The sequence below is a fragment of the Lepisosteus oculatus genome, chromosome 18 (assembly GCF_040954835.1).
Source record: "Lepisosteus oculatus isolate fLepOcu1 chromosome 18, fLepOcu1.hap2, whole genome shotgun sequence".
Classification (NCBI taxonomy): domain Eukaryota; kingdom Metazoa; phylum Chordata; class Actinopteri; order Semionotiformes; family Lepisosteidae; genus Lepisosteus; species Lepisosteus oculatus.
The window spans coordinates 20828646-20852544 of record NC_090713.1 but is presented as its reverse complement, the minus strand read 5'-3'; the positions used below and the strand labels follow the sequence as shown (position 1 = coordinate 20852544).

At 54.2% G+C, this 23899-nt stretch overlaps 1 protein-coding gene across 14 annotated transcripts in view; it reads left to right on the top strand.

Moving 5' to 3' along the window:
- Positions 1 to 23899, top strand: part of LOC107075879 (neurexin-2-like) — a 627393-nt gene that overhangs the window by 75874 nt on the left and 527620 nt on the right. For all 14 annotated transcript variants that reach the window (XM_069180400.1, XM_069180406.1, XM_069180401.1 and 11 more), the window contains exon 3: positions 16231 to 16248. In XM_069180400.1, the coding sequence (XP_069036501.1) occupies positions 16231 to 16248 (18 nt within the window). The remainder of the gene's footprint in view (positions 1 to 16230; positions 16249 to 23899) is intronic.

Genomic DNA, 23899 nt, shown 5'->3' with positions numbered 1-23899 from the left:
GAAAGATGGGGGGTGTCCATCCATTTGCTGACCTGGAGCCCATCCCAGCAAGAGGTAGGCACAAAGCGGGTCCGTCACAGGGCACACACAGACACACCAGGCCCAGTTTTCCCAGAAGCCAGTTCACCCCCCAGCATTTGTGTTTGCATTGTGGGAGGAAGCCCGGGAGAACGCAGGGAGAACATGCAAACTCCTCACAGACAGCACCCCAGGTCCGGAATTGAGCCCCGGGCCCCAGCGCAGCAAGGCAGCAATGCTCACCTCTTGTGACACCCAATAGGGGAAATGGTTATTATTATTATTTTAGAAAATATAGATTCTCATCCAAGTCCAGAAATCATGGTTCCATGTTTTTGGAAGGTGGGGCGTAGCCAGACCACCCTGACAAAACAGGTGCAAAACGCAGAGAGAACATGCAAACTCCACCCACAAGGTGCCACGACATGGAAATGAAACCCAGGACTCGAGATTTGTGGTGCACATTTCTTTTTTGCCATGCCGCTGGGCTGACTGTCCCTCTGTGTATATATATATACAGTATATGACTCACATATTTTATTTATTTCCAACAATTTCCATCTGCATTCAGTCAATACTGCATGTTTTAAATCCCATATTCAGATCGATTCTCCACATTTCTTTTCACCGCTGGTGAAGAGCCGTTTACTACGTTTTGGGACTTGCTCGTGTTAGTGCTTGCGATCTGCTTTAACACACGGGCTCGGAAATCCATCGAACGCACAGCGAGGCGGATGAACTTTCCACCCCGCCTGATCGATCCATTCTCGTGCGTTGGCGTTTTGTCACTGCAAGGGGGGCCCGCGCGGGCGGTCCGTACACGCGGGAACAAGGGGAGGTTAATTCGACGTTGAACAGTAGAAAGAGTTGGCTCCACGGCTCCGGTTTTGTCCCGTGGTGCGTCTGTGTGTGTGCTCGCAGCCGGAGATGGTCTTGAGCCCCTGCTTCTGGGATGCTGCGATTTGTATCTGTTATGAGCTCCTAAGAGAAGGATTAGCTCAAAAAGGTTTTACCCACCCCATCTTCCTCCTCCTTATTCCTGCCTTCTGTCTCTAGAAGAATCTCCTCTCTCCTCTCTCCTCCTTATTCCTGCCCTCTGTCTCCAGGAGAATCTCCTCTCTCCTCCTTATTCCTGCCCTCTGTCTCCAGGAGAATCTCTTCTCTCCTCTCTCCTCCTTATTCCTGCCCTCTGTCTCCAGGAGAATCTCCTCTCTCCTCCTTATTCCTGCCTTCTGTCTCCAGGATAATCTCCTCTCTCCTCTCTCCTCCTTATTCCTGCCCTCTGTCTCCAGGAGAATCTCCTCTCTCCTCTCTCCTCTTTATTCCTGCCCTCTGTCTCCAGGAGAATCTCCTCTCTCCTCCTTATTCCTGCCCTCTGTCTCCAGGAGAATCTCCTCTCTCCTCCTTATTCCTGCCTTCTGTCTCCAGGAGAATCTCCTCTCTCCTCTCTCCTCCTTATTCCTGCCCTCTGTCTCCAGGAGAATCTCCTCTCCTCTCTCCTCCTTATTCCTGCCCTCTGTCTCCAGGAGAATCTCCTCTCTCCTCTCTCCTCCTTATTCCTGCCCTCTGTCTCCAGGAGAATCTCTTCTCTCCTCTCTCCTCCTTATTCCTGCCCCCTGTCTCCAGGAGAATCTCCTCTCTCCTCTCTCCTCTCTCCTCCTTATTCCTGCCCTCTGTCTCCAGGAGAATCTCCTCTCTCCTCTCTCCTCCTTATTCCTGTCCTCTGTCTCCAGGAGAATCTCCTCTCTCCTCTCTCCTCCTTATTCCTGCCCCCTGTCTCCAGGAGAATCTCCTCTCTCCTCTCTCCTCCTTATTCCTGTCCTCTGTCTCCAGGAGAATCTCCTCTCTCCTCTCTCCTCCTTATTCCTGCCCTCTGTCTCCAGGAGAATCTCCTCTCTCCTCTCTCCTCCTTATTCCTGCCCTCTGTCTCCAGGAGAATCTCCTCTCCTCTCTCCTCCTTATTCCTGCCCTCTGTCTCCAGGAGAATCTCCTCTCTCCTCTCTCCTCCTTATTCCTGCCCTCTGTCTCCAGGAGAATCTCTTCTCTCCTCTCTCCTCCTTATTCCTGCCCCCTGTCTCCAGGAGAATCTCCTCTCTCCTCTCTCCTCTCTCCTCCTTATTCCTGCCCTCTGTCTCCAGGAGAATCTCCTCTCTCCTCTCTCCTCCTTATTCCTGTCCTCTGTCTCCAGGAGAATCTCCTCTCTCCTCTCTCCTCTCTTCATTCCACCCCAGGGCGAGGTTCAACTGCCAAAACATTGTGCGTTTTCACCTCCTCTGCCATTATTTCTCCGGGTGCACTGACCTCTTGTTCCTCTGAAACCCTGTATATCTATGTACTGTATATACCGGAGGTGCGCAGACAACAGGTAGTTGTTTCAGGGAGGGACCAGGTAACAGGGTAGTGCCCTGGCAGGGGTATGCTCTAACAAATGCTCTCGAATACCGAACGTTGCGAAAAGGATGATTTCTGCTTCATTTTACCGACCGCAGAATGGCTGCTTGTGTTTCAGGGGCGCGTGCGCGTTCGTTAGCGGACGTTTTAGGCCGTGCACTTTGAAGGGAGAAGGGTTCGCTCCTGCTCTCCTGGACGATTGAAAAGGCTGTTTTCCGCTGCAGGGGCACGATCCTCCAAGGCTCCCCATCATGTAGCTGCTACTCGCCACCTGAGCGTCTCATCCAGGTGTTTATGGGAGAACCCCGGAGAATCTGCGCCATAAACAGAGCTGTCTTGCTAACCGCCGACAGCTACCACTCTTTGTATAAAGGTTAACCAACATGGCGTGTTGCATGTCCACTCCTCGTCTGTATGTCTCTGCCTGTTTTGTGTCGCGGGCCTTTTGCGTCCAGTCTGCCGTTTGATGCTGTTTAACTTGTCATCGCTGCGGCCTCGGTTCTGTGCTTCAGCTGGGCCTTTCCTTAACGCCCTTGTATCGGAGCACGCGTGCAAATCAGCATTTCGCCGGGCTCGAACACAGGACGGACAAACTGAACTGGGCTGAGGTGCGCCTCCGACAGAAACGTGCTCTCGGATGCCATGCGGCGCTCAAGTCACCCTTGGGTGGGAGTGGGCGCCCATCATCCATGTTTTATTGGAGGTGTGAAACTTTTCTTGAACGGCTTCCTTCATACTACGCTCCTGTGCTTCTCGGCATCGTGTAAATGCATCGTCTTTCCCAGGGGGAGTTCCAGTGTCAGCATGACTGGCGGTAAGGGAAGCCCGCAGAGGTTAATTCCAGACCGCAAAGGAAAAAAGCAACAACAACAACAAAAAAAAAAACAGCGTTCAGGCTCTTTAGCTTTTCCGGATGAGCCACAACCGAGAATCTTCCCACCCCCTCCTTCCTTTTACTTCCCAGCGTGGGATTAACCTCCGCCTGTTCCCGCTGGGCGGGAAAGGAGTCCGAGGAGACGGAAGAAGACAGGCCTTCTCGGGCAGGAAAGGAACGCCGGATCTGCGATTATCCCGGCCCGTTTCTGGGAGTTGGCGCAGCTGTAAACGAAACAAAAGGCGTTAAAGAACCCCCCCCGCCCCCCCCAAAAAAGGATGCAAAGGATGAGAACATTTTTTTCTCGAAAAAGAGTAGGGGTGTAACCCTCACCCATCATGGCCTCCTAATAACCCCCCTCTCTGAACTGGCTCCATCACTCTGCTCTCCTCCCCACTGAGAGCTGGGGTGTGGGGAGCGGACTGGCGCCTCATCCAGGTGGGGGTACACACTGCTGGGGGTGGAGGGGATCCCCATGACCTGGACAGAGCTTTGAGTGGAGTGTCCAGAAAAGCGCCATATAAGTGTAAGCAATGATTATTATAATAAAATCAGGTTAATGGGTTCCTGTAAATTAGGGGGCTACAGCCCTGGCCCTCTGCCGGAGCCGGGCGTCCTTGGACAACGGTCACCAGCGCCGACTGGGGGGTTTTCAGTTGGCAGCGACCCCCCGTTTCTCAAAGCGCCGCACCCGCGTTTTCCGTCCGCGGCGGCAAATCTCCCGCCGCCCGGCGACTTGAAAGGCCCGCCGAGCTCGGAAACCGCGGACCCCGTCAAAAAATAGCCTCTGCCTGGAGGGGTCGCCGCTGGCAGGCCGCGCGAGTCACCTCTGGTTACATCACTCCCGCGTGGCTGCATCCTCACTCGGGCTCTTTCTCCCTCTTTCGACTCTGGAAAACGGGATCGCCCTTCCCGTGTCCTCAGCCCCGCCGAGGGGAAGGGAAAGGAGGTTTTTACGGGGGGGGAGCGGGTAGGCGATAAAGCTGTGATCGGTCTCCCGAGTCCCCTCCTGGAGCCTGCAGAGTCCGGTACGGGCTAAACGAATGTGTCTCCGGCAGGCGTCTGTCCTCTTCCGACTCCCTAAACACTAAAAAAACTGAGCTCCGGGACCCGGTGAGACTTAGTATCCTCCTGCCTGGTTAGGAAACGGAGTGGTTGTGTGATTTAGCGTTCAGTAATCCCTTTAGGGTCATTCAGTTCCAAGTGTCTCCCCACCTCCGGCTTTTTCATGCCCTAGGTTTCTTTTAATCGATCCTCGGCAGCTGAAGGCTCGTTTGGCCCGTTAGGTAATTAAGACGCCGCCTACGTCTTCAGTGACAGGACAGCGGGGAAAGAGCAGCAGCCAGGATGTCGTCGGGCGGGAATCGCAGTTCAGTTCCAGGACGCACTGGAACATCAAGGCCTGAACTGCGCTGGGGATCCTGGACCAGGAAGGTGCTGTTCCCCCCCTCTCCACTTACAGCCTGGCTGTAATTGTTCTTTCTGAGTAACTCAGCCCACTCAGTCCCGTCGCTATAGAAATGCCATCGAAGTGCCCCCGGCCATCCTAGGCCCAGCTGGGCCCTGGAACGTCGTCTCCGGCTCGTGGGGGAACAGCAGAGAAACTCCCCCGAGGAGCTGACTGGGGCTTTTTGCGTCGTTGCGCCTACTTCTGAAGCTCTCGTGGCGGTGCCGAGTGCGGCTTCCTCTCCCCACTTCCTCTTCCACCCGGGGGTCCGGCCACGGGCCGAACCGCTACACCTGCGCCGGGATTGGACGAGCCCGCGCTCCCTCTCGTTCGGAAAACCCGCGCGCGGCCCCGTTCCACAACGTGGCGGGTCCTTTCTTTCCCTGACCCAGCTGCTAGCTCCTTCTTTTGTAGCGCCCCCCATCGGGCAGTGATGGGCCGGGACACCGAGCAGACAAGCAGCAGGGCTGGTGATGTCAGAGAGAGCATGCTGGGATAGCTGGGAACGGTCAGGGACATCGTTAACTCCCGGGACTCGGGGAGGGAGGTGGGGAGGACAGGGGTTTGTGTGCATGTTATGTGAGCGTACGTGTGCGTCTGTCCCATGTGTCCTCATCCTGGTCTGTGGCCTCAGGTTCCCACCCTGACCTGCCTGGCCTCTGTTAGTGGAGACGCCCACCTTCACTCCAGCCTACTCTTTTCTTCCTGGGTGGCGAGAGACTTTTTAAAGATATCGCAACCATGCTATTCCCTCTCTTTGTGTGTGTGTGTGTGTGTGTTTCTTGCCCAAGCTGCGCTGTTATTTCTAGTCTGTAGGCCAGTCGAATGGTTTAACCAGATTTCCACACCGCATTGTCTGCTGTGCGTTAGGCGAGTCGAGATACCGTCTGTATTCCTCCCACTTCAGCCTGAGGCTCAACAGCTTCCCTGTCCCCCCCCGTCCCCCCCCCACCGCAGAAGCGCGCGGCCCGGTTTATTACACAGGACCCGAGCAGCCGCGCCGTTCCGACGGCTCTCGCTTTGAAGCTCCGGCAGCGGTGCTTCCCGCGGAGGAGTGGGGAAGCGAGCCGGCGCGGAGGCACCTGGGCCGTCTGCCTTCCCAACCTCCTGGGACGGAAAACAAACGGAAAATATTGACACGCCGCCCGGTCCGCGGGGGGACGAGCCCAGAGCTGCAAACATGCAAAAAACAACAACCACTGCGGGCTCTCCTCTCTCTCTCTCTCCTCTCTTCTCTTCTCTTCTCTTCCTGCTCCCGTTGTCTGCCGGCGACGTTGTGTTCCGTCCTCTTGTGAGCCTCCACCGCGGCCGCTAATCGTTCATTTGGTGATTGATTTTGGGCCGCTCCAATCAGACCAGGTAGCGAGCTAAGCAGAATAAAGGGCCTGGGTGTTTCATGGAATGCCCTTCGGAATGGTGTGTGGAATTCTGTTTTTTATCCTCGCCCACTCCCTGACCGTGCCGGGAAGGATAGACTCCTTGGCCGCATTCCGGATCGAAACTGTTTTCCGATTCCGGCCTTGGCTTTCTCGTCGGCAGGGCGGACACAGGGTGTCTTGAGAGTCGAGCGTCATGGCTTCACTGTAGTTTGGCTCTTGATCTGTTTGTTTTGGGGTTTTTTTTCAGTTTAAATACCTTTACCGTGCATTCAGCTCCAGTCCAGGAGCTGTAGAAGACTTTGAAACCGAATGTCACGAAACAGTTCTTTCCGGGCCCTGTGCAGACGACACAATCCGGAACAGAGAGGAAACACTGGGGGGGAAAAGTCATGCAGGAGACGGGAATGGAGACAGGGGGGCGTGTCCTTGGTTCCTTTTCCTTCGGCGTGGTCTCGTTCCCTTTGTCTTGCCGCGTAGACGGCGTGTGTATTTTTCAGCTCCGTTGTGGGGGTCGAGGGCCGCAGCCGGCAGCGGTTTATTTCTTTGAATACGCGGGTTTTAAAGCCGGCCTGTTGATCCGGAGCCACTTAGAGACAACGCTGTTTGACGATCAATATTCCTCTCCTTGAGAAGCTCTGCCCTGCATTTTAGCTGCACTGAATGTGTGCTGGGGGGAGGAAGGCCCCCACCTCGCCGTGCCCTTTCCTTCAGGAGCCCTTCTAAATTACATACCTTTCGGAAACGGCTCAGGCCCCCCTGCCTTCGAGGGCCAGGGCGAGAGCACGGCAGATGATAATCATGAGGGCGGGCCACCCCACCTTTACAGCTGGGGGTTCTGGTCTACGTCTGAGCCCTCGTTTCCTGGAAAAAGAAAAAAAGGGTTTCCGAGCTTCCTTCGTTGAGGCATCGATGGAATACTGCGGGGCCTGCCTCTCTGGGAGCATGGGCCCAAGCAGTGTGCCTCTCCAGACACGCCTGGTCTCTGAGCCTCGGATTTGCAAGAGGAGGGCAAAAAATGTTGCCCCTTTTTACACAAGGGGAGGATGCTAAGGGTTGGGGGTGGGGTGGGGGGGCTGTGGTTGGTGGCACTGACCCCTGTCATGTCTGCAACTTGAAAAAAATGCCCCCCCCCCGCCTTCTCCATCTGCAAACTGAGATGGTTGTGAGTGTGTGAGTGTCTACTGGAGATGGCATGGGTGTCCACAGCCAAGGACAGAATCTGCCCCCCCCCCCATCTTCCCTGAGGGAGAACATGCAAACTCCACCCAGACAGCACCCACCTCTGCTGCCCCTGCCTCTCCTAAACCCCGAGAGCCGTGAAGGAACAAAAACATTGGCGCGGAGCTTGCTGCAGAGGCTACCTCGCGCGCGGAGGCCGGGTGCGAAGAAAGTATTCTGCACAATCACGCCGTGGGCACCTGTTGGTCCAAACAGAAAACCGAATCGCTTCGAATAACATTTTGCTCCAGTGCGACACGTGCCCCATTTTGTGCTCTGCGCTCCCAGCTCTGGAGGTAAAAGCTCTGATGTCCAATGTCCTTGCCGCGCTCGTTTAAGGGTTTGATCCGCGACGATCAGCTTGCCGAACAGCTGCAGGATCGTCGTACTTAAAAAAAAAAAACAACCAAATCGAATGATTGCTGAGCTCAATTTCGCGGAGCTGTCTTCTAAAATAACTGGTGTGGTTGCAGGGTAGCGCTGAATCAGAAATAACTTCAGAGACGCTCAATAATTGATGGGAGATTACAGCATTTTTGACTTTCTGAAAGAGCAAAGGAGTATTTAATATCATGGTCTAGTTTAGCTCTTTTGCTGTCAAGCTGCATTAGTGGAAAAAGAAACTTTTAATTATTGATTTACCGGGGAAACCCCCACAGCTGCTTGGTTTTATTATTTATTGCCTGGTTTTCAACAGAAGGATCTGGTTTAGAGTTTGGATCAGAGCAGTGTGCAACGCCAGAGGAGACTGTGGGCTGGCCTGGGTTTGCGCTAGCCTGCCGTAATGTGACCCGTGTTGCGTGACAAGAAATAACGGGGTACAAGGACGAAAGGCGAAGTGTGGGGACAGAGGGGGCGTTGTGAAAGAGGAGCTGACTTCAGAGCGCCCACCGCAGGGAGGGCGAGGCTACAGCAGGAGAGTGAATTTGCAGCATGGGTGCCAGGTGTCTTGCGCAGTGAGGATGCAGAGGACGGCACCATTACAGCTTTTTAAAGTGGGCTGTGCTGTGCCAGTCTCTCCCCCCGGTTATTAAATCTCTGGGACAAAACAATCGCCAAATGAGACGCATTCCGAAATCTGCACAGATTCCCGAGTTTTGTGAATGTACTGTAAGTTACCGCGTTGTCCTGAGTATGTGATAATTGTGACGTGAGGGGCCCCTTCCTGCTCACTAGTCACTCTCATGACTAATGTGCTGAGATGTACGAGTGAATAAGTACAGGTTGTGCAGCAGACATATCACCGCAAAAATTTTCCAGCGTGATCCGCAGGCAGAGTTAACCAGTGAGTAGTATTTGTTTGGAAGAGGAGAGCAGTATTTCTACTGGATCAGAAGAGCTGGATCCACAAGCCTGCTTGTTTACAGTGTCACAGGGCCGCTCCACCTCACCGGAAGACCTGCTGCCTCGTTCTGAATCCCAGAACATGGCGCTGAGCAGACCTGGAAATCTCCTCTCTTCTGTGATGGAAATTGGAGGTTTTTTATTTTATTTGTACTGTGGTTTGAAAGGCACTCATCGCTGCCGATTCTTTCTCACCCTGAAATATCAAAATAGCCGTGCAGTTCCCCCTCTTAAGCGGTCACCTACCCCCTGTGGGTTTTTGCAGTGGCAATTTTTATCTTGTGCGTGGGATTGCTTTTGGAGGGCTTACAAATGCCAAAGTCGAACAGTTCCCGGGCCACCGATGGCGAAACAGTGGCTTCCAGAAGCCCAGTTAAAACTGTAAGGGAATCACACAGGAGAGTAGAAAGAGCCGCGCTGAGAGACGGCGAGACAAACGCAGTCTTCAACAGCCAGGGAGGACTTTTTTTTGTGATTAATTTTTTTGCGACAGCTGTTCCAAACCCTCCTGTGTGAAGAAATTCGGTAACTTAACACGTACCGGTATCTTGTGTATTCGGAAGTCTTTAAAAAGAGAGACGAGAGGGAAAAACATCTGGAGCTCACCGAGAGGAGCATGGACTGCTGACGCACAGCGAATCCAATTAGTGTCGGGGCTCCAGGTGTTCAGGCGACGCCGTTGATGTGCGTCGGTTCATCCCAGGGCTTCTTGCTGGGCTCGGAAAAGGCCTCGACCTATATATAAAATTTATACAAAGATCTAAAAATAAAACTGGGGGCCCTTTCGGCTCGCCCTAATTAGTCATGTCGCGGTGTGCCTTGCCTGACGGCGACAGCCTCCAGCTTATGCCAGGACTCGCCCACAGGTCCGTTTTTAACAAGTGAGGGATCCGTGCCCCTCTGTTCCTCCGCCGGCTGCTCGTTAATTAGCGGGACAAAGTCAACGAGTCGCCACGGGCCCCGGTTTCTCATTCCGCCGCTCGGTTTCGCCCGGGCTGCCGTTCCGCGTCTCGGTGCGCTGCAGTGCTCTTGCAGGGAGGGGAGGCAGGACCAAATTGGTCACTGTACTGTACGGGTCGGATTGAATGCAGGCACCGAGCGTGGACTTGAGAAGGTCGTGTTGTCTGAATGCTAGAGGCAGGATCGGGGTGTGCACACTCAGTCCGTTTTACAGTCCACAGAGGCTGAGGTGAGAAGCTCAGTGTTGTTTAAAATTGAAACCACTGCTTCAGCTGAACAGACAGCTTCTTAGGAGCGTGCATGGTGCTTTCATGGAGTTTCATGTGCTTTCCGTGTGTGTGGTGTATGTGTGTGGAGAGGACAGGGCAGCTTGGACAAGGAAAGCCATTAGCTTGGAGCTATTTTTAGATTTCTGGGGTTAGAACATATCGGCATCGATGGAGCGCATTTCAAACCACAGTGAAGGTCAAATGTACACGGAAACTTGTAAAACCCTCCCATTGACATCACAGAACAGGGGGAATTTCCAGGTCTGCTCAGCGCCATGTTCTGGGATTCAGAACGAGGCAGCAGGACTTCCGGTGAGGTTGAGCGGCCCTGTGACCCTGTAAACAAGCAGGCTTGTGAATCCAGCTCTTCTGATCCAGTAGAAATACTGCTCTCCTCTCCCAGACGGTTTCACTGGCATTTACTGCTCACTGGTTAACTCTGCCTGCGGATCATGCTGGAACATTTCTGCGGTGAAATATCTGCTGCACAACCTGTACTTATCCGCTCGTACATCTCAGTCCATTAGTCAGCACAGGGACTAGTGAGCAGGAAGGGCCGCTTCACATCGCAGTACATTAGTCAGTACAGGGACTAGTGAGCAGGAAGGGCTGCTTCACATCTCAGTACATTAGTCAGCACAGGGACTAGTGAGCAGGAAGGGCCGCTTCACATCGCAGTACATTAGTCAGTACAGGGACTAGTGAGCAGGAAGGGCTGCTACACATCTCAGTACATTTGTCATCACAGGGACTAGTGAGCAGGAAGGGCTGCTTCACATCTCAGTACATTAGTCAGCACAGGGACTAGTGAGCAGGAAGGGCCGCTTCACATCTCAGTACATTAGTCAGTACAGGGACTAGTGAGCAGGAAGGGCCGCTTCACATCTCAGTACATTAGTCAGCACAGGGACTAGTGAGCAGGAAGGGCCGCTTCACATCTCAGTACATTAGTCAGCACGGGGACTAGTGAGCAGGAAGGGCTGATTCACGCCGCAATTCTCGTGAACACCCGACAACACGGTGACTTACACTACTTTCACAACGTTTCGCGATTTTTGTACTTAAATTGCAACTTGTTCAATTGTTCTAGACGGTCAGTGAATGTATTTTGTTACTGAGATCTTTAGAACCGGTCTGAGAAACGGGGACTGCAGCTCCCCTTTAAGCATGGTTTCTGGGTAATGCTCCTTAAACCCCCTTTCTAAGTTACGGTTAGTCATTAGGGCATGATGGGGAGGGTGAATTAAAGTCCAAGGGGGTGTGACGTGCCCCGAACTCGATCACACTTCACACACACTTGACAAGGCTGAACCTGTTCGCACTTTGCCCGGGTTTGCAGCCATCAGCCATGTGGTGGCTCCCAGTCGGACTGTAAGCCCAGTACCGAGGCGCGCTGTGGAGCGCGGGCCGGAGCTGCGTTCCTCTGGAGCGCGTGGGTGTGCAGCAGTAAGCCACCCCAGGCTATCAAACCGCTCAGTGGCCACGAACAGCGAACGAGCAGGGAAACAATGCAGGTGTAAAATTGATCATTACGAGCCGGCTCGATCCTGGCGCCGAGACTGATGAGGTGTCCGCAAGACCGGGCTTCTATTTGTTTCACGTTTCTTTAGAATTGTTCCCCGTTCCCTGTGCCACAGACATAATATAGTCCCTCGGTTCCTCTCTCGTGTGGGTTGGATATGTTTTCTCTTTATTTTTTTAGCACTTATTTTTCTTACGACTGGACCTGCAGTAATAGAGCCATGGTGTTTCTCATTACGGCAGGTAGCCCCATCTCCGCTAGGGACGTGATCCTGTTTTATATGTTCCGTGCGTCACTGTATTGAGCAGATTGAAGGGAAGTGGGCTCGTGTTTAACTGCGACCCCCTCGGCTACACTGGAAATATAGCTGGCAAAAAACATACAGTACACTGTTTTTGCTTATTCGCACCAACTCACTGAATAAAGACTCACTCATTCTCTGTCCTGCAATTGGCCTTAAAGTAAGATAAGATCAGATCACTATCGGCCATATACAATTTCTTGCATTAGGAATCTGTCTTTTTGCAGACCCCAGCTTGCTCTCCAGGAGACACACAGACGGGGAGAGAGAAGCTGGGGGTCAGAGCGCAGGGTCGGGCATTTATAAGGCGCCCCTGGAGCACTTGGGGTGAAGGGCCTGGCTCAGGGGCCCCACGGAGTAGGATTCCTCTGCCGGCTGCAGGATTTGAACTGGCAACCTCCCAGCCACAGGCACAGACCCTGAGCCACAGAGCCACCGCTTTGCTACTTAAAGTCAGAATGAACAGTAAAACAAAATTGCCACTGTCATTTGGCTTGTTGACGCTGGTGGTTGACCCCCCGACCTCCTCATCCCTGTCTGGGGGATCCCTCTGGTACACTAGGTCCCCCCGAAACTCATGTCAGGACAGTGAGCTTTGAGGTGCGGAGTTGCTGACTGCTGCAGACATCCGTTCTGTTACTCTTTTGCGGCCCCAGCAGCTGATAACATGAACCTCTTGCTCAGGGCACACAGCTGGACTGCTGTCCTGGAGTACTTCTGCACCCCTTGTGCAAACGTTGGCCTTCTGCTCTTGTGACGCACAGAGGCAGGCCGCTACAAACTGCTCATCTGCCTGCTCTTTTTTTTGTCGTTGTGATTGCTGTTGCCTCTGTCACTAAATCTCATGAATCTTAAATAATTCATCGATATGTGGGGTAGCCCTGTAGATTGCGGTCCCGATGTAATTATTAAGTGATGGTCACGCTTTTTGGCTTTTTAAATTGTTTCGTTTGCACACTAAAGCAATTCAATTAAAAACAATAGTTGTGTGGTTTGTAGCAGCCCTGAAGAATAAAGATACCCTTTTTCTTCTGAAGACAGAAACACTTTAACCTCTGTTGTGTGATTAAAAGCATGCTGCCCCCTGCAAGCGTTTTGCTTTTTTTGGGGGGGGGCAGGCCTAAGGTCCCCCACTTCCTGTTGCGTTGGGAACCCATCAAGGCTCTGCCCGACAAGTGCAGGGGAGGCCCTCTGTGTGCTTGTGCAAAGAAAAGCAATTTTTTTCCAGCTAAATCCTTTGTTTCTGCTGGCAGGACTAACAACGAGCAGAGTCTCGTGCCCTCGAGAGGGGTCAGCTCGGTCGTAGATTGGATAACGAACTTGCCTGGGGGACTTGGCGCGTTTCGCCAGCCTCATCTCGGCCGCAATTAAAAGTGCCGCCGGTTGCGTTCTCTTCCTTTGTGTTTGTGTTCGATGTGGGACGCTCAGCCCAAACCTTCGACCCGCGGGCAGCGAGGTACAGGCTCGGGGTGGGAGGGCGAAGGACCAGAGGGTCCGTCTTCTGGTGTCAGCTCTGGACAGCTCATGCCGTTCAGGATCCAGGAGAACTGCAGGCAGTGGAGTCTGAAACGGGGAGGCACAGTGGCTAACGGGTTGGTGAGCGCTGCTGCCTCACGACGCTGGAGCCCTGAGTTCAGTTCCTGGGGTGCTGTCTAGGTGGAGTTTGCATGTTCTCCCCAGCTTTGTGTGGGTTTCCTCCCACAGTCCACAGACAGGCTGATGGGTTAATTGGCTTCAGGGAAACTGGCCCTGGTGTGAGTGTGTGTGTGTCCGTCTGTGCCCTGTATCGGACTGGCGTCCCATCCGGGGTGTACCCTGCCTTGTACCCGTTGCTTGCTGGGATAGGCCCCCCTATTGGAAGAAGTGGTTAGAAAATGGAGGGACAGAAGGAGATTGAAGCAAAGGCTCGCATGAAAGCCTCACCCCAGCTTCCACAAAGGGTAGGGTGTGAGACTGCAGGCCTCCCGAAACCCCACGACCAGAGCAGAGCAGCTCCTTCTGCCTATCAGTGAGGACAGATCCCAACCCCCCCCCATGACGGATTACAGTACACAGTGCCAGCAGGGGTGCACTGTTTGTGGCACAAGCACTGCTGTTTCGGTGTTCTTCTTCAGAACTTTAGTAAGCATTGACAGCTGTCTGAGCACACAGAGAGACACGTTTGTCCTGGAAAACAACCTGTGCACCCCTGTCTGGGGCTGCCTTGCTTTGCTCCGGACTGCTATGATGTTCAGCGGAGGTGACTGGAGTATTTTAGATGGGGTATGGTGAGACCAGGCAGGATTTCAGCACTAGATCGTCTCCGAACTACGAGCTGTTCCCAGTGTGCTTTCTGGTAGTCCGCCCTTTTTTTCCGATGTCGTAACCAAAACTGTTTTCCCTCCGCACGCCAGTTTTCCAGCCTGGCGCGGAGAATGTTTTGTGCATTCGAGTCGAGATCAAAGTGAGAGAAGCATCGTCTTGGAAAAAAACGACAACAACAGCCCCTCGGTGATTCCTTGTCAAAGGATTGGTGCCAGAGCTCTTTTCAGGTGTTTGGCGTGTTTCTCTGAGGATGGTACCGTAGGTGTTTGAAGTCTTCTTTTCTCTCTTTGCCGGTGTTGATGGGGCTGTGAGGGAACCAGAGAGGGGGATAGAATGGAGGAGAATCGCTGTTCTCGGTTTGCTACTGTGCATCTTCATTTTCTGCAGAAGGACTCGAGCGCGCCTAGAAAGTGCTGATTTAAGCAACATCCCCCTTGAGCAGAATGCAAAACCTTTTGTTTCGTTTTTTTTTTTTTTGAGAGCGTGCACTTTTGAATCGCACGTGCTCTGCGCCAGGCCACGCGACAGAGCAGCGGTACCGCACCACCAAGCGCGGACGAGAGCTCTCGCCGGGTCTGTTTCTGGCCCACCTGTGCGCGGCGGAGCTGGACCCGGCTTTCTCTTCGTGTCTGGCAGCGGTCCGCAGGGATCGTATCCTTCCTCGCCCACAGGAAGTCCTGTGCTGGATTTGTACAGTGCGGAATCCCACATAGACGTTCACCCTTTACAGTTTCTTGCATTGGGAATGATCTTTTCGCAGACCCCAGCTTGCTCTCCATGAGGCACACAGACAGGGAGAGAGAAGCTGGGGGGTCAGAGCGCAGGGTCAGCCATTGTACGGCACCCCTGGAGCAGCTGGGGTGAAGGGCCTCGCTCAGGGGCCCAATGGAGTAGGATTCCTCTGCCGGCCGGGGGATTTGAACCGGCAACCTCCCAGCCACAGGCGCAGATCCTCAGCCACAGAGCTACCGCTCCGCAGGTTTTGCAGGTAGTTACAAATGTTCCTGGGTGTCCCGCGCAAAGAGCTCCACTCTGGTGGTTTCTGCTGAAGTAAATCAGCACACCTCTCTGTGTTGAAGGGCTCTGATTAGCTTTAGCCTCAGTGAAGGTCACTGCTGTTTAACGGGGGCACTCAACACATACTTGAACTTGAACTTGAACTTTATTGCCATATGTAACCGGTACTGGCACAATGGAATTCTTACTCACAGAAAGTCTCTCGATTGTAAAACAAGTGTAAGAAACAAGACAAAGTGCAAACAGTGCATCAAGACAGTGTACAAACAAACAAACAAACAATAGACAATGTGCAAGTAAACATGTGGACAGATTGAATGTAAACAATACAGATGTGTAAACAATGACTGGAGATGTGCAATAGATAAGAAATCATAAAGAGGTGATCAGTTTGAAGAATCTGGTGGTCAGTGTCTGGCTGCTCTTATATCTCTTGCCTGAGGGCAGTGGGGTGAAGAGCTCATGCCCGGGGTGGTGACTGTCCTCTGTGATGGCCAGAATTCTGCCACGGCAGCGGTCCTCATAGAGCTGTTTAATCTCGGTGAGAGCACAGCCGGTGATCTTCGGGGCCATATTGACCATTCTCTGCAGTGCCTTTCTTTCTCGCGCAGAGGTGTTGCCATACCTGTAGAGGTGCAGGCCCCTACACAGAGGGGCACTTTGTCCTTGCAGCCTTCAGTGTGGAAACGCAGTCATCATCGCTGCCGATGCTTTCTCACCCTAATTCTTTCTAATATAAAGATCGCCCCCCCCCCCCACCTCGAAGATCTCTCTCCTCCTCTCTGTCAGAGGAACTACACCCACCGGGCAGCATTGGGCAAGCCCGACAGAACAGTCCCATGACTCCCAGTCTCATGTCCCGTGAAGCGGTCTCTGGTGAGTGCGGTGTACCCCGTTTTTTCGGACTGCGGCTCTGTGACGGTCTCCCCAGCACCACGTCCGACCCTAGCCGAGGATATGGAAAATAAGCCTCCCGCTGCATGGCACTGTCATTCCGGTTCAGGCTGTGGGACCGGAATTCTTGCAGTCTCAGCAGGGGCCTCGATCTTAAGAAAGTGCAGATCGCTCTGCACATGTGAGTGATTCCAAGGACTGGGTGTCTCGAATGGGCTATGTGACTGAATTATCTAAATTATCTCCTAATTCTCTTCTCTTCTGCTCTCTCCCTTGCTGTTCCCGGACACAGAAGAGCACACAGTGGAAGGTAAGAACCCTGTTTGGTTTTGAATGATCCTTTCCAAAGCTTTTGTTTTTTTCCTTTATTCACCTCCTCCCCCCCTCCGGGGGGTGGACGGTCGGTGTGTGTGGGGGGAGGGGACGTTGCTGTGTTGTTGCGTTGTCAGCGTGGACTGCAGTTTTGATGACACCGGTGTGGGGGTGGGGAGGCGGGGGTCACCCCTTTCGTCCTGAAAACTACCACTGTGCTTCCAGCGGGATGGGCCGCTGTCTGTGAGCGTCGCTGAATACAAACCAAAAGGCCAGACGGGGGAGAAAAGGATGTAGTCCGTCCGCCCGGCCAAAATATGAGGGACCCCACCACCGTCCCATAATGCACTGGGGCGTCGAGAACGCCCGGAGCGGGAACGAGGGTGGGGCCGGAATGGGCTGGAATGAGGGTGTGGTTTTGACGTCGTTGCGCAGATCCCGTCTCGTTCCAGAAGGACGGGCGAGAGGGCAGTGGCGTGTGGGGATGAGGTGGTCCCGGCTGCTCCTCTGCTTTTTGTCAGGAGGGGCTGGCCCCTTGTCCTGGCCAGGGAAGGGGGCGGAGGTCCGAGGCCAAGCCGGTGTTGACGGCTACAGAGAGGGGAGGGGGGTGTGGGGGGGGGGGGAACGCAGGACGCGTTCGGACGGGTCAGCTGGACCAGGGGCCGCTTTCCCCACCAGTCACTCGGACGGGTCCAGGGGGGTGGGCGCGGGGTCCTGTGGGATTCAATCCCGGTGGCTCTGCGGGCTCCAGGCCCACACGGCGCGCCTCCCCGGACAGAGGGGACCTCCGGCAGGCCAAGAGGAGCAGGTCCGCTGGGGGCGGTGGACGGGTGGCTGGGTGGGTGGGGGGTTACGCGCTCGGTGGGCTGAGCCGAGCCCCCCCTTACCCTGTCTGCGCCCGCGGGCAGCGTACCTCTGCCGCAGCGCATAGCGCTAAGGGAGCAGCTGTCTGCCGGGCTCTGGCCCGGCTCGGTATTCCCAGAGAGACCTCCGGGGGCCTCTGTCCCGGGCGGAACTCTCTTCTCACCCCTCCGGCGGGCGGGCGCAGGGGGGGGTGCCGGCAGAGCTCGGGCACCGTGGCGAGGAGCAGCAGCAGGGGGGAGTGGGTGAGGTGTTTGGAACAGCCGGCTCTCTGTCGGGGAAGAGACGGGGGGTGGCCGTGTTTTCTGGTGGTCCTGGGGGCGCGGGGCCCCCGCAGTCAGAAGCCGGTCGTCCGAGAGGGAAGCCTGCTGCCTTTCGCCTGTTTCTGTCAGCGCGGACGTGCTGGAGGGGGGCTGACGCTCAGAAGGAGTCTCTTATGGGGTAGAATGTGGTCTGGAGCTCAGTGCCTCCTGGGGACTGATGGGATCCGTTGCTCTAGCAGGGCTGATTCTGTCTGACGGGAGTGATGGGAGGGGTGGTACTGCTGTAGCTCTTCCTCCAGGTCGCTGATAAATACATATTACACTGCTTGTGTAATATTTGTTGTTCGTTTTCGAAGCCCCGCTGACTTGTTTCCAGTGTGGGGGCTGGGGGAGAGGCCGCGGCGTGTGTCTCGACCTTCTTTAACGTCAGAGTTGCGGGTTCAGATCCCAAGAGAGGCATAGCCCCTGTATCAAGCGAGGTACTGCAGTCCGACTGGCTTCAGTAAAACACCCAGCTGTAGAAGTGGACATGCTCCGTGTTATTGTAAACGCGAATGAGAGTTTTCGGAAAACTATTTAACTTCTGGTTAAATATTCATATTGTAACATTTCTAAATCTGTAAAATTGAATTCTTTGCAAACAGTGGCATATTAAGTTCCCCTCAGCAACGGGGACACCAGCCTTAACATTTAAAGTATGTTACAGCGGTCAGGTGTCCTTTTCCTGTTCTGAAAACGAGTAGCAGTGCGTGAAATGTCTCCTCCTTTTACGTTGGATGCTGTACAAAACGGCACTTAAGAGCCAATGCAGAAGCCAGCATCTGAAGATTGCAGCTGACTCCCGAAATTCTTGCACAGCAAAGGAAAGGAGGTTTTTTTGTTCAGAGTCAAGGGTGTTGCTTGCAGTTGTAGCAACATCTGGGCAGATGCAGGTGTTGTCCTGGAGGGTGTTGTCAAGGGGCACATGATGTTGGAATGCCTCACCCTCCCCATTCCGAAAAATTCGCCACCTGAAAGATGTCTCGCTGTACCTGCAGTGTTTCACACCCATGACGATTCCAAACTCCTCTCTCTCAGACGACGCACATCACTCAGGCGTCAGGCGATCTCAGGAAAAAAAACACAAATCATCTGAGCAGGGGCTGGCTGGGATAGGCCACAGCTCCCCGGTGACCCTGTACGATATGAAGGAGATGAAGATGGATAGATGATATACAAGGCCTTTGCACTGTAGCTCGTGTTCTTGCTGGCCAGGAAAAAAATAAAATAATGTCGCAGCCGGTTCTCAATTCCAATTCCTGATGAGGGCTGTACAAAAAAAAATAAAGATTTGATGTAGTTCAAATCACATCCCCCCCCCCCCCCATCCTCCATCCTCCATCCTTCTGTGGAGTCACAGATGAAACTGTACAGCTGCCCAGTGGGAATGCTCACGATGCAGAGAGGATTGATGCTCTGACCTGCAGCCGGATTTCATTCCTCTTTATCTGTCGCACGCCGGTGCCCTTGGGTTGGAGCTGTTACCAGGACTGTCTTCAGATTCCTCAGATGCCTCTCGGGCTTGGCCGCTGATACCCTCCCCCCCCCCCGAAGGCAGGGGCCTCTCTGCTGTGTTCCTAATATAGCACTCGGCCTGTTTGTAGAACACTGCCTGGGACGGATCTCTGTAGCTTCTGTATAGACCACGCAGGCTGCAGGCTCCGTCCCTGCCTTGTGACTGATCCCGGGCAAACGACAACACGTGTTTCATCAGGGGTTATAAACAATAAGAAATAAATCCTCACGCTCTTTCCTGGACCCTCCACTCAGAGCTCTTCACAGGTCAGGGGGGTCCCCTCCACCCCCAGCAGTGTGTACCCCCACCTGGACGATGCGCCAGTCCCCTGTCCCACCAGTCCCACTCCTCAGTGGGGAGGAGAGCAGGGTGATGGGGCCAGTTCAGAGAGGGGGGTTATTAGGAGGCCATGATGGGTAAAGGCCAGGGGGGAAATTTGGGCAGGACACCGGGGTAACACCCCGACTCTTCTCGAGAAACACCCTGGGGTTTTTAATGACCACAGAGAGTCAGGACCTCGGTTTTACAGCTCATCCGAAGGACGGCGCCTGTTTACAAAATAGTGTCCCCCGTCACTAAACTGGGGCATCAGGACCCCCACAGACCGCAGGGTGAGCGCCCCCTACTGGCCCCCATTAACACCTCTTCCAGCAGCAGCCTCAGCTCTCCCAGGAGTCTCCCCTCCAGGTCCTGGCCAGGCTCACACTGCGGAGCTCCAGTGGGGCTGCCAGCTGGGAGCCGCAGGGAGACACAGCTGCTGACGCTAATAAAACAAGAAAAGAAGGTGCGGCTCGTTCCGGACGTCCCTTGACTCCGCGGGTCTTTTTTCTGTTTAGTCCTGCCTTGTCCCCCCTCCCTCTTGATGTCCACTTGTCACCCTCCGAGGCTCATCCTGTCAGTCCGGTTTCGTGTCTCCGTGACCTCTTGCAAGATCGAGCACTTGTCAGAACAAAAAATACTAGCCCAGCGGCCCCCCTGGTGTTCAAGCCTAAAGAGATTCAGTTCCTTTCACCTCTCTGTACTCTGTATCTGACATACCAGAGCAAGAGGGATTCAGCTTGCTGCTCTTTAAATGCATGTCAGGGCAGCGGTGCCGTGTTTTGACCAGCGTCTTTTGTCATTTTATCCTCGCATCTGATGGTTCCTCGCTATCTGGGATGTCAGCCAGGATTATGGAATCATTAATCAAGCCCCCCTCCCCCCCCCCCCCTCCAAAAGCTGCCAGGAAACATCATCCATGAAATTGGGAGGGAGAACCCCCCCCCCCAACACACACTAGCCGTGAGAGGTGGGAAAAAAAAGAAGGAGTGCTGTCAGAAGCCATGCTTTCTGCTGGCTGCCTTGACGGATTGGCGGTGAGGTCCGTCCCTCGGGTTAAACGGAAGGGGACGCTCTGCAGTGAATTCACAGTCGGAGCCGGCCGAGTAAAACCACACAGACTTGAGAGCTGCCGTTCCCCGATGAGTCAAGGGTGACCGAAACTCTTCCCGTATGGGGGCGGGGGGGGGGGGAACAAAACCCCATCCGCGATTCCCCGCAAAAAAGGAATCTCGAGATCCTTCTCCGCTCCCCGACACAAATTCTTCTTTGAACTGAGGTGGGTGGGATCTGTCCCGTGGGTCTCCCAGAGGAGTCCGGCAGGGTTTTTCAGTTTTACGGAGTTGGCAGATAAGATAAGAGATCACTTTATGGGCCCTATACAATTTCTTGCATGAGGGATGTGTGTTTTCACAGACCCCAGCTTGCTCTCCATGAGACACACAGACAGGGAGAGAGAAGCTGGGGGTCAGAGCGCAGGGTCGGCCATTTATACGGCGCCCCTGGAGCAGCTGGGGTGAAGGGCCTGGCTCAGGGGCCCAGCGGAGTAGGATTCCTCTGCCGGCTGTGGGACTTGAACCGGCAACCTCCCAGCCACAGGCGCAGATCCATAGCCACAGAGGCATCACTCCGCCCATTCTCCGCCTAAGATGAGCCCATTCTTCGGGTGTCTCTTGCTGAGATCTGGGGTTTGGAGAGGGGGAGGGGGTTGGGTGACGATGTTGCAGGCATTACCCATTTCCAGCCGTCGCTTTTTAAACCAGAACGGGGGGGAAAAAAAAACAACTACGACTCGTAAAAAAGAAAGCACAGCAGCCCTCCCTTGATGCTTCCCATCCCTGTCTGTGGTGCGCGCGCAGGTTTCCCGTCTGCCTCTTTTAACGTGTCCCAGGAGAGTTCGCTCGGCTGGTGGCATCTCAGATCTCCCGAACTACAGAAGGGTGTGCCCCCGATGATCTCCTTGTGAGCTCGCCGTAGTCAAGCAGTGGGGCTTTTCCTCGTTTTACAGAAAGACAACTGGTCAGTGATTAAATCCTCTCTGAAGGCCGAGGTTCTTGCTGTAGTTCAAACATCGGCGCGTTTCTGACCCTCCTTGTGTTCCGTCAATGAGCAGGATAGAGGGTGATCCTCTCTTTATCTGGGTCGTCTCTTGCTCGGTTTGCACTGAGCCATTTGTATTTACTTTTTACAGAGGCTTTCGATAAACGTCAGAGCAGGACGTGATCCTAGAGCGGAAAGGCTTTGTTTTTTTGGGGGGGATTGGAGCACGTGGGAGCTGTGCCTTTGCTGTCCTTGAAGAACGTTCAGAACTTGCGCGTGGAAGCGTGCTCTCTGAAGACGTGCCTCTTTCCCGATGCGTATCAGGCTGCAGGAATGATCCCACCTGATCCCAGGCTGCTTGGGGCTGAGAGGAGAAGGCTTTCGACACCCCAGCCCGAACCTTTCCCGTGCTGAGTATTAATTCCACCCACCCACCCCCAGACAGTCGGTATGTGCTATCCCAGCACTGTGATTCAGCAATCCCACGCTCCGTCTCCCTCGCTGAAGGAGCTGGCCGGCTGGCAGCTTTGATAAACTCCAGGGCTGGTTTAAAGAGGCTTCGAGAGGACAGATGTGTCTTCTGACAGCGCAGCGAGGAGGGGCGGGGGAGCCAGATTGCTCTCTTGGTTGAGCTGGAGGAGGCGAGCCGGGGGTGACAAGGAGGGCAGTGGTAGACTGCCAGCCGCACCTGGTCCCTATGGGCAACTGAGCTCCTTCTCCCCCCTGCCTGTGCCGTTCCTGTGCCTTGACCACTCGAAACCATCCCTGCCCTGCCTCTGTAATGTGTGCATCGGCAACCAGAATCCCGACCAGGTTGCGTGCGAGTGATCACATTACTCCTGTCCTGGAGTCCCCGCACTGGCTTCCTATCAGGTTTCGGGTCTACTTCAAAATCCTCCTGCTCGCCTATGAGGCTCTGCAGGGCCTTGGCACCTCAGTACCTGTCTGAGTTACTGTCTTCCTCCTCCCCACCTCTCAGCCTTCATTCCTCTGACTCTCGTCTCCTGTCTGTCCCCCGAGCCCGTCTACACTCTGGGGGTGACAGGGTCTTCTCCTGCTGCGCCCCACGGCTCTGGAGTTCTGTCCCCAAGGATATCAGAGAGTCACCTTGAAACCGAGTGGTTTCAAATCGAGATGCAAAACTTTCTACTTTAAAAGGGCTTCTATTTAACTGGATCTGTGTCCCTCTGCTTTCGTACTATATTGCAAACCCTAATTCTGCTGTCTCCTCTCATAGTGTGTTTTTTTTTTCTGTAAAGCGCCTTGAGAAGCCACTTTTAAAGTTCATGATGAACATCTTCATCACCATCGCCATCTCCTCTTAGGGCCCCCCGGTCCCACCGCTGCCCGAGGCTGAGGGATGGAGCCGTCAGCCGGTGCCTCTCTCAGACAAGCCTCTCGGCCTCGGCGCTAATGCTGAGCGGCAGCGATACAATGGAACGGAAAACACAAAACGTGTCTGATATTTGGGCATTAATGAGTAACGCAATCCCTCCATTGTTTAGTCAGATCAGTGTCAGAAGGAAAGAAAGAGACGCTGACTGCACTGCGGTGCCTCATCGGTCGCCGAGTCTCGCCCGAAGGCGCGCCTCCTGAAGAAGAAGACACCTCCCCCCTCTTCTGCCTCACTCCTCCCTTCCTTGTCCTGTCTCCCTTTCCTTGTCCTCCTCGTCGTCTCCCCCCCTGCTCCTCTCGTCTCCTCCCTAGTCCTCCTCCTCTCCTGCCCCCTTCCTCTCCTCCTCCTCCTCCTCCTGTCCCCTCTCCCCCTCCCTTCGCTTCTCCGCCCCCCCCCCTCCCGTCCCTCTCCTTCGCCCCCTTCGTCTTCAGTTCGCTATCCTTCGTGCATCTCGCCTGCCCTCCATCATGATAAGCGTTCTTTTTATCCGTCTTTAGCAGTAAGTGGACGTTTTACAGCACAACCGTCCTTCCAAATTAAAATACCCTCGCCGTCCGACGATACAAAAGGAAGTAAGCGACTGGACATCACTGGACGTGTTTAAGCACGTAGGGACAGCGCTGCACGGTTCTCCAGCACCAGAATAACACTAGAAAGGAGGAGACAAATGAACCGAACGTGGAGAGGAGGTTTTCAGTCCAAGTCCAAGGGGGTGACCAGGTCTTCCAAAAATGCTCTCAGATTTCGAGTGGGGATCACACGTCCCCCAGTTTCTCTAGAGGCACGTTGAGGTCTGATTGAATTCTTTCTGGGCTGCACCTGTGCTCCGGCACCGCCTCCCATTAGCAGTAGTAACGGGAGGGAGGAAAGCAGAGCTAGTTAGTGACAGCAGCTTGGGGTACTGCCGGCAAACAGCTCTGTAGGATGAGACGCCTCTTCGGATGAGACGTAAAACCGAGGTCCCGATTGTCTGTGGGTCAGAATAGTTATAACGAGAGGAAGAATTCGATTAGTGACTATTGAGCAGGAAGGGCCGCGTCACATCGCAGTTCGTGGGAAGTCGCGCTCTCGCCTGGTCCTGCAGAGCCTTCAACCTTTAACCCCCTAACCTTCCAAGGCTTGTGTAAGCTTAGGTCCTGTGACTGTTGCTTTATCCCGTCGTGCGGGCTGAAATATTTCCGGGTGTGTGTGTGTGGAGTTCTCCGTCTCCGTTTGC